At 30.7% G+C, this 18,013-nt stretch overlaps 1 protein-coding gene across 3 annotated transcripts in view; it reads left to right on the top strand.

Annotated features, from left to right (window-relative positions):
• LOC129218220 (protein ABHD11-like) overlaps nt 1-18,013 on the top strand; it is a 62,030-nt gene that overhangs the window by 31,470 nt on the left and 12,547 nt on the right. For 2 of the 3 annotated variants that reach the window (XM_054852440.1, XM_054852442.1), the window contains exon 2: nt 16,579-16,660. In XM_054852440.1, the coding sequence (XP_054708415.1) occupies nt 16,579-16,660 (82 nt within the window). Of the gene's footprint in view, nt 1-14,399; nt 14,509-16,578; nt 16,661-18,013 lie in introns of those variants that run through there. The other variant, XM_054852441.1, reaches the window with a different exon arrangement.

Genomic DNA, 18,013 nt, shown 5'->3' on the forward strand with positions numbered 1-18,013 from the left:
TTGGCTCATCAAGAATTTCAATCAAATCGGGCTCTGCAATTTAATCAGTGTTATCACTGATTATGTGATAAATTCCAATGTTTGATTTTTTTTTATCATATTACTGAGAGTAACTCTTTTCAATAATTTGCACAATAAACTCTTTTGATGGGGTTTTTTCCTTCATATTTCACAAACATCTAACAATCCACAAAAACACTAAGTAGTAACTTTGTGCTTCTATGATGGTTAATCTACAAACTGCAAATATTCTTGGCTATAAAGAAAATATTTTTTTCCGTTTTTGCCTGAATTGACGTAAACTAGGCCCATACTTACATCTGAGCTTAGTTACATTTAATTCCAATTACTGTAAAAAGAATATATATTTAGTGAAATTAGTATTTAAATAGTGATATACGTTTAGCCTAATCTTGTGATCACTTTACCCCATCTTACTTAAATTGTACTGAAATATTACGTAAAATAAAATCATCTAGCTTTTGATTTGAAAGTGTTCTTGAGACATGTGGGGGGAAGGTTGCGGTCAATGAACCGGTTCCATGACTGGACTTCGAAGATATTTTCCCCACCACAGTTTTCTCAGGCACGAAATCAATTTTAGTGTCCTCTTTTGTCTCAAAACTGTCCAATGCAGAATCGTCAAGGAGCTTGAATCAATACATCATATTGTTAAACGTCCAAATAAAATTTCTACTGTTCACTTACTAATGATCGACATTTACATTTTGTTTTTACATGCTTTAAATATAACTGAACAACTAAATGGGAACATTGACTTGAAAGAGTGCATTTTCAAGTACAATGATGAATCGTCATAGCAGTGACAACTATGAGAATATTCAAAATGACACAGTTTCTATAATTGAACCGCTAGGTGTTTCTATAAATGAACCAGCTGACAAAATGCTTCATTCATGGAATCTTAGAAATGTTATTAAAGTTTCAGCTCAATTATCTTTGATAATTGATCAATCTTTTTAAATAAGTGTGATAATGATAAAAAAATATTTTTAAAATAAGTTTTAGAAACTCCCCTCAGTTATTATGTTTTCAACTTAAAAACTTGTGTAGTCGATTCAGTATTTGTTAAAGTAAATTTTAATAAAGTTTCAAATACGTTTGCTGTTTCAGAAAAATATACCCAAATAAGTAAAATAAGCCAGTGGTTAACTGAGGGCATGCTACGTGCTATAGCAAAATCCTTGTCGTCAAGTAAAATCTTTGTTCATCAAAATTTTAGAACTTGGATGAAACAGGACTCCCATTTGCGCAAAAGGGGCTCCATGAAATTTTAGCTAAGAGTAAGTTACCTGTTAGAAAATATCAAGTGGTGAGCGAGGTGTGGTGAAAACAGATGTGTTGTGCGAGTCCTGAGGGGGTTTTATGTTTCTACTGTGATAAAAAAATAATTAAAAAAAATCCAATTTTCTCTTTTTGAATAACTTACTATTATTTGAAGTGCTCATTTATCTCCTGTAATAACTATCTATATTTTACGAATTGATTTTATTTTTTGAGAATGTGGTCCATCGATGGAAACTCAATGGTTCATCCATAGCAACTGGTTCCCATGAATGGACCACATGCTAAAATATTTCTTTTTAATTTTTATTCTTTATTAAATACAGTTAGCATAAAAGCGAATATTTGTATTAAAGGAGAAATATTCTGAGAAAGTTTCCTATCGTCAATATAAATTTTGAGTCTGAGCTACTTCCTAAAAAAGGTCAAAAGTGTTATGTGGTTCATTGACGGCAACCTTCCCCTATGAAGCTTTCTGCACTGCCAATCCGCTGAAATTTTAATAAACAAAAGTTCGGAGAAGTTTGAAAAGACTTTCAGGCTTTAAAATCCTTCATATGAAAATTCAAACGATTATTTTATCTAAATAAAGGACTGTCAGGAAATAAAATTTTTAATTGAAAATATAATTAATAATTTTAAATATTGGAATACTTATTTCGAAACTACAACTTTTTGATGTCTGACCACTTTGTCCCGCTGACCACTTTACCCCACCAGACCCTCTAGTGGAAACTCCCTGTAAAAGCAAAAAAAAAAAAAAAAAACATCATAAAACATTTTCCGATCTTTCTTTCTCCATAAGAATTTTTAAATTATCATTTTCCTTTCTGCGACGTATTATTCTCACATATTCGTACTTTGAAATGGCTAGGATTATAAACTACTCAAAATGATTTAAAAATACTATTTTTCATTCAGAGGCTTTGCTTTTATGTTTCTGTTACAACAATTAGCAAATTCTCAGACTTCTGATCTTTCTTGCAAATAGTTTCCTGCTTTTTAGAGATTATTCAGATAAAAACGGTCTACTAATTTAGCTGAGTGCTTCCCTTATTCGAATCTAAGTTTGACTACATGTTTTGATCTTGTTCTTTGAAAAGACATGGAACAGACATCTCAACTACGGCATCATTTAATCATCTTGAAATTGAAAATTTCATTAAAATAACAAGCAATGAAATGCCTTTAAATAACTCCTTGAGGCGGCAGAACCAGTAAAATCTCTTTAATAAAATAAGTGTTATCGGCTTGTTTGAATATAGATGTTGGATTGAACTACATCCAGGTGCAAACAACAGAAAATTCTGTCTCCGACGAGAATTGTTTCAAATCTAAAGTGTATTTGATACAAAAAAAAATAAATAACAAAATTTAAAAAACGCGTTTTCTTACAAAGCAATTTATTGTGTAGATTTGATATAGAACATTAATTGTATTTCCTTGTAACCTACGTATAAAATGATCTAAAAAGTTATGAAAAACCAAGGATTAGCCAACTGCGTAGAAATTTCATGAAACCTTTTAATCGATGTGCAGAACTAAGACAATGTGATATATATATATATATATATATATATATATATATATATATATATATATATATATATATATATATATATATATATATATATTAGGTTGGTCCTTATTTTTGAAGTTGCAGATATTTTACACGACGCCCCCTCAATTTGTTCCATTATACAAATAAATGATCCATGCAAAATTTTAAGTCAATCCATGAATATTAACACGTGCCCCTAGGGCCCCCTTTTTGTGTTTTAAAGAAAAAATTGCGGATTTTCTCATTTTTATGTAAAAATGTTCCTAGGTTTCATATTTAAAGTAATTTTGAACCTCAGTAGATGTTGCTACTTCCAGACCAATCATTCTCTCACTTTCGTTCTGTAAAATTTTACATATTACATAGGGTACATGCAAAGTCACCAATGGCCTTGGGACAGGCATACCGCTATTCGCGCTCGTTTCAAACCAAGCGGCAGGGGAGCATTTCTTTCAACCAAGATGGACACAAGGGATTCTAAAGCCATTAATGAATGATTTTTGACAGCAACAAATTGCCTCCTCCAGGCTTTGGGGGTGTTGGTTTAGAAAATTTTCTGTGTATGTAATAGGTGTGGCAAATAGGGTCACTAGGTTTCCATGCAAGAAATATAAGTAATGACAATTACATTTTAATTCGCTGTTCTTTAGTTATATACTTAAATATTTATTCATTCTTATAATTTAAATTTTGAAAAATCCTTGATTACTCTACCATAAAAATAAACTCTTATTTTCCATATCTAAAATATAAATTTAAAAAAATTCCAGATCGGAATAATGTAAAAATCTATACTTTAAACTGTCTTCTATTTCAGTACATAGTCCTTTATTATCATGAAATTCCTCTTGCAATTCACAAGATGTAGAAACCGAAATGGGTATCTATCCTAACCTGTTGAACCTTTTTTTTTCTATATCTGGTCTACCACAACGCAAAACAACGACAACTATTGAGATCTGCTCGCATTTCATCAATGTTAGACAAATGCTATAATAAGAACAAAGAATCTGCTCATTTATTAACAGCCTATGTAGATGCAGTAAATTTAAATCCAAATAACTTCATGATCAGTCGTACATCCCTTAAGAGAGCAAGAGAAAATCTTCGAGAGGTAAAATCAGATTTCATGAATTTAAATTTCGATTTTTTAGTTATTCCCTGGGATACAAAGCTACCTCCAGATGTAACTGAAAAAAAAAGAAAACGCCGATAGGCTTACCATGATAGCTTCAGGTTCCAATGTTGAACAGCTACTCAGAATTTCTGAGATATTTCTTCAGTTGTATATGATATCTTAAATTATTGCTCTTTATTGCTAACTATTCAAAGCTGTAGTGTTTTATACAGCGGCTTACAATACCGGCCGTATAAATTGTGCAGGTAATTTTTTAGAGCAAAAGCTGAACGGTGATATATTGCATTTGTATTGCTATCATCATGCACTTGAAATCGTACTGCAGAGTGTCTTTAAAGAAGTTTTTGCCTTTCTTAGTTCTAGACTCGATCTTCCATTATTTAAGCGCTTCAAAATTAAAAAATTACACATACCACTTAAACTCTAAAAGAAGAATTTGATGACATATTATTGTTCATAGAAAGCGGAATTAAGAAATATTACAGAGAATTCTCATAACGTGTAATAATATTTCTTGGTGAAGTCCTCCCTCCTAAAGGGATATGTTTTCGGCAACCTGGAGCTTATCCCTGACCCAGAGGGGTGGCAAAAGGAATTTCTTGTTAGAAAATTTATATATTTAGGAAGCAATTTAAATTGACACTACATGAAGGGATTGCCCGTAAATGCTGTTTTACAGTTAAATGTTGTATGAAGATATAGTTTTTCGCAGCAACCCATTCAAGGCCATTTAAATTAATTTAAAGTCTAGTGTCTAAAAAACCTTCAGCGTACAAAATGATGACAAACATGCAGCAGAAGCAGTGATTGAAAAATTCATAAATCACTTATGGTACTTAGGGGATGAACTAGTAGCTTTGTCCGTATTGGATGAAGGAATTAACTTTGAAGATAGGAAAGGACAACTTCAACAAAAAGCTTGCTGAATAGGAAGACGTGTCTGATGACTGTATTTAAAAATTTCAGATAACAGTAGATGATTTGGAATACTTTCTTAGTAAAGATCTTCCTCTTTATAGAATCAATTACAAGTCAATAAAACTGTTTGATAAGTTACAAACACCCAAAAGATGTTTTCCTAGTTGATCCTGATTCGTGGCAAAATGAAGGAAGCTATTAAAAGGAAAGAGATATCGTTAAAATGCTGAATGTTGTGAATGATACAACTGAAAGAGGAGCACAATTAATCGAAGAATTTCACAATCAATTTACCAAATATGAGTCACAAAAGTAGTTTAGTATTTTACAGACATTCCAACACTATCGGGAAAAAAATGCACACGATTGAGATACATTGAGAAAAGCGTACGATTAAGGTAAAGTTCCTAAAGCAATATTTTATTCTTATTCAATGTAAAATCTTTAGACGATATGAAGTAATTAAAAAGATTAATTTTAGTGCTACCTCGCAGTAAATATATTTTGCAAACACAGGAGAAACGATATACGGGGTCTGAAGTAAAAACTCGAAGTTTTGTGGGAAAATTATCAAAAGTGTTAAAGTTCAACGTCCTAGGGGCACGTGTTATTATTGACCGATCGAGTTCAAATTTTGCACCGATTACTTTTTATTATAGTGTCACAAAACTAGGGGGCGTCACTTGTTGAATTCCGAAATTTTTTTTTCCCATACAAATAAGGACCACCCTAATATACATATATATATATATATATATATATATATATATATATATATATATATATATATATATATATATATATATATATATATATATATATATATATATATATATATATATATATATATATATATTTGGGGGCACGGCAGTGCCCCCGCCAAGTCGAGCGCGAAGCAAACACTGCCGTACCATCTTTACTGGAACCATTTCGCCGCATTTTCGGGCCCCTATTTGAGAACCTTCTGGTGAGACTAGAACGCAGAAATTTTCGTCATCCAGTAAGCTATCATCACATACTTAAAATCCGAAATTTCAAGTCTGTAGGTCATTTAGTTCTGAAGTTAAGCGAAAGCAAAGTTTCGCATTTATGACACTCACTCACTCATGATCATCAAAATAGAACTAGTACTTCCCATGAACTCAGAGATGTGAAATTTGGTACAGAGTTAGGGTTTGATAGCCACATAAAGGGAAAACTATAAAAACTAAGCTAATTGAAGATCTGGAGTGACCCTGATTAGAAAACACAAGAGCCCAACCAAACTATTCGAGATCGACATAACGCCTTTATAAAAAATATTCAACTTGGCGGGCCGCTTTATTTGATGTCAAAAATCGAAAGCTGAAGTATCTAATGAAGAACCCTCAGGTGTATTAGAGATATGGTAATGCCCCCTTCTACTATTGGTACATAAAAAAATCGACTGTCATTGCTAAAGTCCAGCGTAGTGGGACACATCTTCTAATTTAATCTAGCCTAACTTTAGTCTACTCGAACATTGCACAAATTAAATGTTTCTACAAAAAGAAGTGAAATCCCACCAAAAACATTCTGTAAAAAACTAGCCAAGTCTCGATGGAGCTGCTTGTTTATCTCTAAAAAGTAGTGAAATCTAGACAAAGTCATGACAAGTCTAAGGTTCCTTACTGCGATTTCTTTATTATTATAGTTAATGTTGTGTGACTTGGCCGTTAAATGGTACACAAGAGTATAAAACCAGGTGCTCCATGACACCATTGCACCAATCTTTCGCCAGAACCGCTACCCATTGACGATGGAAAATTGCCACTTGGAAAACGTGTAAACAAAATTGACTTGTACCCACTAACGTATAAAGAATGTTTAACGGCCAAGTCACACAACATTAACTATAATAATAAAGAAATCGCAGTAAAGAACCTTAGACTTGTCATGACTTTGTCTAGATTTCACTACTTTTTAGAGATAAACAAGCAGCTCCATCGAGACTTGGCTAGTTTTTTACAGAATGTTTTTGGTGGGATATATATATATATATATATATATATATATATATATATATATATATATATATATATATATATATATATATATATATATATATATATATATATATATATATATATATATATATATATATATATATATATATATATGCGTGTGTGTGTGTGTGCACGAACTTGTTATAGTTCTTCAGAATATAGATCGAGGCAGAAAAAGAAAGAAGTTCATTTTTTTGCATTTAATATTTAAATGAGTGTGGAAGAAGAGTTCATTTGTATAGTTAGGTTTAAATCTTCTTATTTGAATTTTATTGTGGTAAAGAGACATTTTCTGTTCTACCATGAAATTCGTACTTGTTGTATCCTTTTTTATAATGATCCATTTAATTTTTAATATACAATTTAATTATAACGTCTATATAAGCTCTCCATGGAACATAAACAATGTAAACATTTTTGACAAAACTTATTTTCAATTTTTGGAATTGCAATTTTTTCTAATGTACGTTAGTCTATGAGAAGCGAAATCAAGCAATGTAATAATTATAAGTGCAAATAAAAGTGAGTCGTATCTCTTCACTTGCAGTTAGAATTACGTTATCCTTATATATTATTTCTGTAGCCTGTTTTTGGGTTCTACGTCAGATTTTCCTCAATTCTTGATCGATTTCTTTGATTTACACCTTATTTTAAAGCTTGTGGTGCTGGCTACTGACGAAAAATAGACCCACGGTCAAAAAATTGTTTTTTTCAGCCAAAAAACCTGTTTTAAAGAACCAGAATGAGATTTTCGGTTAAACTTATAACTTTAACTTGCACTATGACCGACAGAGCTGAATACCTTGATCGGCAGAGCGTTCCCCTCGTAACTAGGAGAATGTGTGTTCGGGCGCACGTCCGGACAATCTGCATCAAATAAATTAGAGAAATATCGTGCATTACATGCACACTTAATTTAGTGAATAACAAATCTGAGGAAATAGAATAAATGAGTAGGAAACGCACTTTGCTGTTAAGAAAACTTGATGTGGTTTTGTACTAAAGTACTTCTGAATTGTACGGTTTTTTTTAAAGCTTTGGCTCTGGTAAGAAAATTAAAGCATAATGTAAGTGAAAATATAAGTAACAGGTTTAAGATTTCAGACTACAATAGAATTGTTTTTTGTTCAGAAGAAAATAATAAATCGTATATTGAAATATATATTTGTCTAATGACTTTTTGACTCTTTGTACAAATAAAAAAATCACTACCTCAATTTGAAGGATAAAATATATATTTTTTCCTTTTTTTTGCAAAAAAAAATAGCTTATCACATTTTTACTACATTCGAAAAGCCACGCTTAAAAAAGAGCATAGTTCTTTTTTTTTTTTTTTTTTTTGTATTTTAACCGTGCTGTTAAATGATGAACACGTGCTGCCATCTAAGTTATAACGGTTCAAGCAGCCTGCGGTTACAAATTGTAAAAATTTTCAAAAATAAAAACATTTCTCTTCAATATCTTATCTTATATATTATTCCCCTCTCATTTTGAAACTTATCAGGCTGGCTAACGACAAAAAATAGACTTACGGTCGAAAAATCAAGTTTTCGAAAACGCTCCTTGCTGTTTCAAATCCTTGATGCAGTCTGTAGTTCTTATGCATTTTTTTAAAGCAAAGTTCTAATGCAGTTTTCCAATTTTTTACGTCGCTTTCGGCAAAAAAAAAAAAAAAAAGCCTGTGTGTGTGTGTTTATATTTTAATAAAGCTTAAAAGCACTGGACTTAGTTGTTCGGTTAAATTGATAAGATTATTTCGGTAGAGCGTTCGGCTATAAACTATCTGAACTTCGGGCAAGCTTGGGCTGTTCGACATAATATCAAATTTATATTAGTATTACGCATTACATGTACTAATAACATACACGCGTAGTAAAATAAATGCAGTGGGAATGCTACTTGGTGTTTCGACTCCTTTATGCAGGCTACAGTTATGATTCGGATAAGTTGACTGTTAATCGAAGTGTGTTCTTCCTTTTTTTTAAGCTTTGACTACATCCAGATCACTCAGCATAATATAAGCATAAAAAAGTATTAGATATACCTAAAGGAAATCCTTTTTGTGCAGAAAAACATTTTCATTGTATGCTGAAATGTAGATTTTTCTAATAGCAGTTTTCAACCTTTTGTACAAATGAAAAAAAATACTACGCCAAATTAAAACTACGAGTTTCACCCAGTAAACCTTTAATTTTTTATTCGCGCGAATACGATATAAAGCATTAAAGTTATTATCAACTTCACTAGCAAGAAATCATTTTCTACTCCTCTGCTTTCTGCTGAAAAAAAAAAAAAAACATTTTGTCTACGTTCGAAAAATTACACTTAAAAAACGGACTCAGTTCAACTGGTTTTGGTTTTGAATTTTAAGTGTTCGAATAAAGGAGAAACATGTGCGGGCATTTAAGTCGTAACGGTTAAAGCAACCTTCTATGTGAAATAGTTCAATATTCAAAGATAAAAACACTTATTTTCAATCTAATTTATTACTTCTCTAGAATGTTTATTTCAATCGATACGTGAGATATTCGTCATTCTTTAATCAAATTCCATGCATTACGAATAATTTTAAATCGTATCATGCTGGTTAATGACAAAATTTGGAAGCATGATCTTAGTATTATTATTTTTTCTGGCAAAAAGCTTTTTTGCTGTTTTTTACTACGCATTCCTTCAATGAATAGCTTTCGAAAAGGAAGGCGCAATTGCTAGGTTTGTTGGGGTGTCGGGCTGTTAATCAGAATGGCGCCAATTTGAATCCGTGCCAATAAATATCTCTTTAATGTTTCTTTTTTTCCTGTCAGATGCTCACATGGGCAGCACTGTATTTGCCACAACCTGTTTTTTTTCACATGCACAATTATTGCTTTTTCACGAGTCACTACTCAGCCACTTTTAATGATATTTATGTTTGCATTGAAAATATGTACGACCAAAAGGTGAGCGATGATCAAATTATCACAACGTTGTATTTAACGAGGTTTTCTTACTGATGTCTTTAAATTACATATCTTCTCTTCTGCGCTTACTTTTTTTCGGTTCTTCTTCATAATGTTCTTTCTTTGAAATTTTTAAAGAGCGAAATGCCTTATGAAACGATTCGAAGCACAGTGCGGAGTTCCGCACGGGTCGACTAGTTTCATTTTAATTCTCACATTTTGATTCTAAGAATTTGATTGTTTTATTCGAACTCAAATGTGTAAAATATTTAGTTACAAGCTCAATTTACAGAACTTCAGTTCAGAGGGATTGAGAATGATTAAATATATCGTAAAATCAAAAAAGTGAAAACCATAAACATTTATGCATAAAAATTACATTGAATATAAAAATTAACTAATAGTAAATAAGTTCATCAGTTAGCCCTCACCCACACGTGTTGCGAATTTATTCTGTTCGAATTCTATAAGTTTTTCTCCCTGAGAGTTACTTTATCTTTCGTGCTTTGATTTAAACCTTTTTTTAACCGACTTCAAAAAGGAGGCGGTTATCAATTCATACCGTATGTATGTTTTTTTTTTGTTTGTCCACTCATAGCGTCCCACCTAGTGAACCGATTTTGATGATTCTTTTTTTAATGGATAGAGGATGGCTCAACTTAGGTCCCATTACTTTGTTTGACCATATTTGTTCTTTAGAAAAAAAGTTATGGGCAAAAAACAGTAAATTTCCCTATTAAATGATTAAAATGATATTGTAGCGAATTTCGCACTTTTCATCCGTGGATAACGGTGGCTCAGTGGTAGAATCCTCGTCTCCCACACGAGCGACCCGGGTTCAAATCCCGACTAGGACAAAGTGAATTTTACTAAAATTTCGTTTCTACTGTTTCCCGTATTTTCTCGAATGTTCTATTAATTTCTGTATCTTTTCAAGTCTGGAAAGTTCCAGAACTTTTTCAAGTTGTATATAAGGAGATGTAACGTTCATTCGTGGTTCTGAATAAAGATCTCGAGTTGAGACTAACGAGTATTCGCTTCATTTGGCTTTCACATTGTCTTCGCTATCTTCATCTACGCGACAATATGAAACTCATTGTTATAAAAGATTGGTGCCATATAACTGTAACATTAATAGTAATTGTAATGATAATTTTGAATAAAGGCTTTTCTAAAGCAATACAGTGATATAGAGCCGCACTTCTTACTAGGTAACTTCTTACTTTTACTTAAATATCTACATTTACACTAAAAAGAATGAAATAAAAAAATTTTGAAAAAAAAAATAGAACCGACTTCAAAATTGCTCTAAAAAGTGAAAAATAATTTTATTCTTTAAACACCATCGATAATACTTTTAAACATAATTTTTGAAGTTGGCGCAAAAACAAAAAGTAAAATCCATTGTAACCATGCTTCGTTCATATTTTTATCAAAAAATCATCCAAACTTAGGAACGGAACATTTATATCGTTACTCAAATGTGCTGTCATCAATCCGTAATGCATGTGGTAGTGAAGAAACTGGACCTGGTTAAATTTATACTTGTAGTTGAGTTATGGCTGTGAATGATTTTATCGATCGTTTTTGCGCCAACTTCAAAAATTATGTTTAAAAGTATTATCGATGGTGTTTAAAGAATAAAATTATTTTTCACTTTTTAGAGCAATTTTGAAGTCGGTTCTATTTTTTTTTTTTCAAAATTTTTTATTTAGTTTACAACTGGTGTACAAGTTTTAACTTAACCTCTCAATATTGATATTCTTTTCTAAAAAAAAGATTTACAGGGGGGATTTATTCAATATTCATTGGGATACAAATGACCCGTTGGTATGTGTTAACGAGATAAAAGTCTGAGTGCTACTGAAACAACGATTGGAAATACAATGAAAGGCATAAGTTATTTTTTAATCAGACCTATCCCATAGTGTCAATTGAAACTTCGCGCGGGACATTTTCCCCAGAGATGCTGAAAATGTTACTGTTTTAAGAGAAACATTTTATCATTTAAAATCTTCTGATTGAATACAAATCGGAGATTTACTTACAAAGAATTTTTTAAATAGAACATTAATCAGCTTTTGGAAGTTGTTGTAGTTGTTTTGTTTTATTTTATCAAACTTGTTTTAGCAAAAATTTTGTTTCACCCAAAACTCTGACCCAGACATTATTCGAAGATCTCTCTCTCTCTCCCCTCCCCCCCCCCCCTCTCTCTCTCTCTCTCTCTCTCTCTCTTGCTCTTTGGCGCAGATACGGAACAAGGCTTCCACTTAAAATTGCACCTTGATTTTTTTTTTTTTTTTTTTTTTTTTTTTGCTGTCTTATTGATAACAATATTGCCTACCGTCGTTTAGTTACCGAAAACGCATATTTTCAGCAGTGTTTCAATAGTTGAAAAGTTGAATATTTATTTATTTCATTTTAATTTATTAATATTATTATTACTTATTTATTTATTTATTTTCCAAAAAGTGCAGAATTATAGCTTTCCATCAACCGAGTATTAAAAAGCGCAATTTGAGTGAAAAAGGATAGTGTTAGTTTTCAACCGATGGTTAGCACTTTCAAAATCATACAAACTGCGAAAATTTGCTTTTCTAAGCAGACGATGTTTTACAAACTCGAGTAAAAAATATGCGAATAGCTTTTGTTTTCAATTAGAACTGATTTTGTATCATAGGAATCCTCTTATTTGTACGAAAAATTTAAAATCAAAATATCTGCCGAAATAAAAAACTGCATTGCTTACAGGTGAATATGAACCATCATTCATTTACATTTTTCACATTTTAAATTGGCCTAAAATTACAATCTGTATCAGAAATCGTTAGAATTACTTATTTTTGCACTTTTATTTAGAACTTTATTTTAAATCAGTTACATTTTTACTTAAGGGGGTCCGGGACACATTTTGAAAAAAAAAATATTAAACAGTTTAGAGTTTTGAAATTTTTTGCACTGATTCAGCATTAATAAGCAAAACCATAACATAGATATTCTTTTTAAAAAATTTTACTTCCATTTATTTTATTTTTTCAAAAATATGGGGCTGCTTTAAATTGCAAAAACTCAAAATATTCTTGATCAATTTTCAAATTGTTTTTAAAAAACATTATGCAAGTATCTAAACTTTAAATTTTATTCGGCGATTTAAAAAATATTAGTTCAATAAAAAAAATGGAAAATATTTGAAGAAAAATTTCTAAAAATTCGAAAATATTTTTTTTTTAAATCACATTTTTTGCAGTTCGTAAACTTTTTTTTTCTTTTTTTTTTTTTTTTTTTCCAAATTTGCCACATAAAAATCAAAGTAAACTTGTTTGAAAAAGATGTACTCGAAATTTCATTACTTTAATCAGTTCTTGACTTATAAGAGTTGGAATTCAAAAAATCGAGAAAAATTGCCTCATGGAGAAAAAAAGAGTTTAAAGTTTTTAAGTTGAATATAATATTAGTTAAATGCATGCAACAAAAATAATTATATCTTTCCTTCTAACTAAGATAGAAAAAAGATTCAAATGTCCTTTTAAGCATAAAAAAACGGAGAAGTTTTTTAAACGATTTAAAAAAATCGCAAAATTTGACGATTTTACTTCATATGCTTTTGTTAACTTATTTTATTTTTATTTTTTTCTACCGCGTCTCACAAAAATGAAATAAGACAAAGAAATGCAAAATTTTACGTCCTTAACGTTTTGAGCAATCATGATTGCTTATTGTTCTCACTTGACAGCCCTTGATGTTGTGGTTCCTTTTTCAGCTTGGACCAGATTCCTCTGCAGCACCACTGCCCACCGGCACGGCTCCTCTGGTCCTGAACACTGTCCCCCGGAATCCACTTCTGCTGGGTGGTGGCGTCCATGTCCTATACACGCATGCTCATACACATACACACTCACACACGCGCGCCCACCTTTATACACATACACACGCCTACGTGTACACACGTAAACCTACACACACACACACACACAACTGTACACACGTAACCACTCAGGAGGAGGGACATGCTTAGGGGTGGGGGTGGGGGGAGAGCCGTTTCTAGAAACATTAATTCTAACGTGTAGGATCTTGTCGCAACTTGTGATTTCGAAAAACATAGTTTGAATTCAAAGTTTCAGAATCCAAATTAGAGTTGGTTAGGGAAAGTGGGTCACAGGGTTTTTTTTTTTTTTTTCAACGACTATTAAAAACGACTCTGCAATATAAACTTCTCTAATTAATGAAAATTGTTTTTAATTTTAAGTTTCAAATTTTCTGTTTGAACTCGATTTTCATTAAACCGATCAGTGCACATATCTGTTGATGAACGAAACTTTTTCTCACAGACTAATTTTTTTCCAAAGTAAGAAAAAGGAAGTGTCACTTCACTAATCAGTTAAGTTGCTTATAAATCAAAATAAATGGAACACGGAAAACAAAATCGGCATAAAATGTGTGTGAACATTATTTTCTCACTGAGTGAACCTTAAACTTGAAGAAAAGGCGAGAATCTGTGCAGCTGGTACTTTCTTATCTGTAACATTAAAAAGTTCCACAATATATTTAGCAAATCGCAAGTATTTGATAGCGGATTTTCAGATTTGTTTTCCTCACTGGTCTAACTGGATGACAGTGGTTTTAGTAAGAATTGTTTTTATTTTTTAAAATACACTTTGGTAAACGGAATAGCACATCTCTCGCTGACTATAATCTCACGTTTCGAAAATAAAAAAATAAATAAATAAATAAAAAATAATTTTAAAAAATAATCAAAAAAATAACAGCCTAATTGGATAAAGTTCAGATTTTACGAAAAACTACTTTTCTGATTTGTTGAAAAGTGATTTGTTCTTAAATGCAGTATATGTGTAATGTAAAAATGAAATATATATAAAAAGGGAAATATAATTAAATACGAGTATACATGTAAAATATTTATAATGTTATGTTTACTAGTAAGTTCTTCTGGTCTAAACTAATAGTGTTAACTAAAGTTTGAAAATTTTTCTTTCAGTGAATTTTTATTGATTTGCCATTATCGTTCAAACGCACCAGTTTTGTAAACTAGCTTTTTGTCAGTATGTTCTGGCGCAAAAAAAAGTATTAAATTCGAGTTAAAACCATAGTTATAACTTTTTTTTTCTTTTTTAAATCAAACTTTTGACATTTCAAACTATTGTCGCCGGTGAACGATATATCATAACACATCTTATTACTTCTGAATTTTTTTTTCTATTTAACTAAGAGTTTTATTGATTTCAACTACTTTTAAAATTTCGCAGAAAGCTTAATTTTTGCATTGTATTTAGGAAAATGCAACCGGATTTCTGTCTTCATGCCTGCCTTTCTATGACGTTTTATTTTTTTTTTCTTCTTAACTTTAGCTTTATTGCGAAAATTATCATCTTATAGGACAATTGCTCGACTGATAATATTAACTAATTATTCAAGAAACTTGTTTATTGAACACGTGCGATTGTATAAATTTTTAAACCATTTTTAAACCTATCTCATGTCAAATCACCAAAAACAAACAAAAAAAAAAAGTCTATCAACCTGTCCATCGCAGATTTTCATGAAACTTTAAAATATTTTACTTTTTGATCTCTTAAATTTATTTATAGTTAAGGGAAATTTTATCATTTATAATTGATGAGTAATTATTTTTGAAATTCGTTAAATAGCACTTTTTGTACTTGCCGGCAGAACTTTAAAATGTTATAACTCAAGTTCTATGGAGGCTACAGTGTTTTAAAATAGCTTATTTTGTAGACAATTACATAAAATTAAATTTCAGAAACAATTTTTTGAAAACAAAAAATTTTTTTTTCAAGCAAGTGTCCTTAAAAATTTCTAATAAAATGTACTATGATTTTCAATTTATTTGTCTAATTGCATCCGAACGTTTTCAAAGTGATACCATGAATGGATCAGCAGTTACAGCAAATAATATGGTCAATGTTTTGCAATTTTTGCTAAAATGTCCATTGAAATCTTTTTTTTTCTATAAATTATTTTCTTCAACTGAATTCTTATGGGACTTACAGTGTTGTTTACATTTGAAAGAGAATTGCATGCACATTAGTTCAATATGTGTTATTTAAATAATATTAGAATATTTCTTCTCCAACATTAAATTTATTTTGAATAAAGTTGAAACTACAAAATACTTAAACTATAAAGTACATCATGAAAACTGTTGACCTCATGTTTATGCGAACGAGTGCCGTTAAGAGGATGCACTATTACCCCCTTGACTTTTAAAATTAAAATTTTTTTTTATAAAGGACGAACTAAATAAATAAAACTAAGTTATAAATAAATGAATAAATATAAAAGCAAATAAATACATAAAATAAAACATAATAGGTAAATAAATGCTTAAAATAGATATAAAAATAAATAAATAAATAAAAAACTATTGAACTTTTTTTTTTTTACTGATTTACAGCAGGGGAGTGAATACGCACTCCCCTGCACATGATTATGCCGGCGTCAATGTCATAATCTCTTCTATATATGTAACCTAGTCTTCACTCGCCAAGAGTTTAGTTTAAAAAATGCCCACAATTAGTGAAATAGAGTGTTTCCTTTTAATCCAACAGCCCTACTGAATGTTTGATGTCCCTCCCCATCGTCGGAAGAAATCGGCGTTAAAGCGAAAATCAACTATTATTATAGATTCTGATTTTTAATGCATTGTCTTTTCAGATTTTAACATGAAAATTTCAGGAGCTCTTTTATTGTTCTTCTTACTCAAGTTTACGGAATGCGGACCAGTAAGGAACCATAAGTAAGTTCATTTGAGGCAGTGAGAAGCAAAGGGATGTAAGTGGATATTTTCAAGTTTTGAGTAAAATGCGTTTAAAGATAATGTCCTACATGTAGGCTTTAATTGATTTTTTTTCTAAATCATGCTGTATATTAGCACCTACCAGGACTACTAGTACTATCTCTTGCCCCAAGACAGGGGAGAGGTTCCCCTATTATTTATACTGCTTATCTCCAAATTTTTATTTTTGTCACTTACATTCCTTTGCTTCTCACTACTTCATTTCTGAATACGTTTTATCTTATAAGAATTAAAGTGGGTTTCAAAAGTGTGTTTTATTCAAATACTATTTGCGTAAACACATGACAAATGCGTTTAATTAAATAGTAACAAGCAAAACTAGAAAAATAAAATAATTCTTATTGAAATTTATAACAATGCTCAATAAGTTCATTCTTCTTGTTTTTTTTTTAGTTACAGTGAAAAGAATTGCATGTTCACTTGTCTTAAAAATACACGTGTTTACAGCGTTGAAGAGTTTCTTCTTAATGTTAAAATAAATAAATGAAAGAGGGTTATTAACAATATCATAACAAAATATTTTTTAATTAATACTACATTATTTTGATATAAATTCTGCACTTCTCCATTACTCATATTGAAAATGAATGTTAAATAACTATTGAATTTTATTGATCAATGTCTTAATCGTAAGGGAATAAGTTAAAGTAAAATGTGAATTGAAATATACTCAAGATCATTAAATTCATACACAGCAACGAAATATTAAAATAAGTTCTTGCATATATTTAGTATTCTCTCAGCTTTTTCATAACAGTCACTGAACTTGTGGTTAAAATGCCAAAGAAATAAAAACAAAATATGAAACTACTAAGCTCTTGAAATCTAGTATATTTTTCTCATTAACAACATGTATTTTGCACAACGATCACAATTGTCCTCAGAACTGTTAGCTATACCTGTTGCATCTAAGGCTGAAGAAAGTCCTCCGCACACATTGAATGCTCAGCTGGTCTGACCAATTATATAATACTTCAGAAAGTAGTACAATGCAATTAGAAGTTTATTTATAACCGAAACAATTATCTACGCGCATTTTATTTGGTTCGGCCTAATTTCCAAACACTTCAGAATTCAACTGCAACTTATAAAATTTTACATTTGGTGAATCTCAATTTTTCATGGACAAAAAAAAAAAAAAACAAGCAAGAAAATAATATGCAAAAGTCTTCTCTCAAACAAGACTTTCTTCTGACAAGGGAATCACACAAATAGTTTGATGATGAAAAATTAAATTGATGCAATCGAAAGTGCATATTGAGATATTTTTTGACGCATAAATTATTTGCTCTC

This window comes from Uloborus diversus, chromosome 3 (genome assembly GCF_026930045.1).
Source record: "Uloborus diversus isolate 005 chromosome 3, Udiv.v.3.1, whole genome shotgun sequence".
In the NCBI taxonomy this organism is placed as follows: Eukaryota; Metazoa; Arthropoda; class Arachnida; order Araneae; family Uloboridae; genus Uloborus; species Uloborus diversus.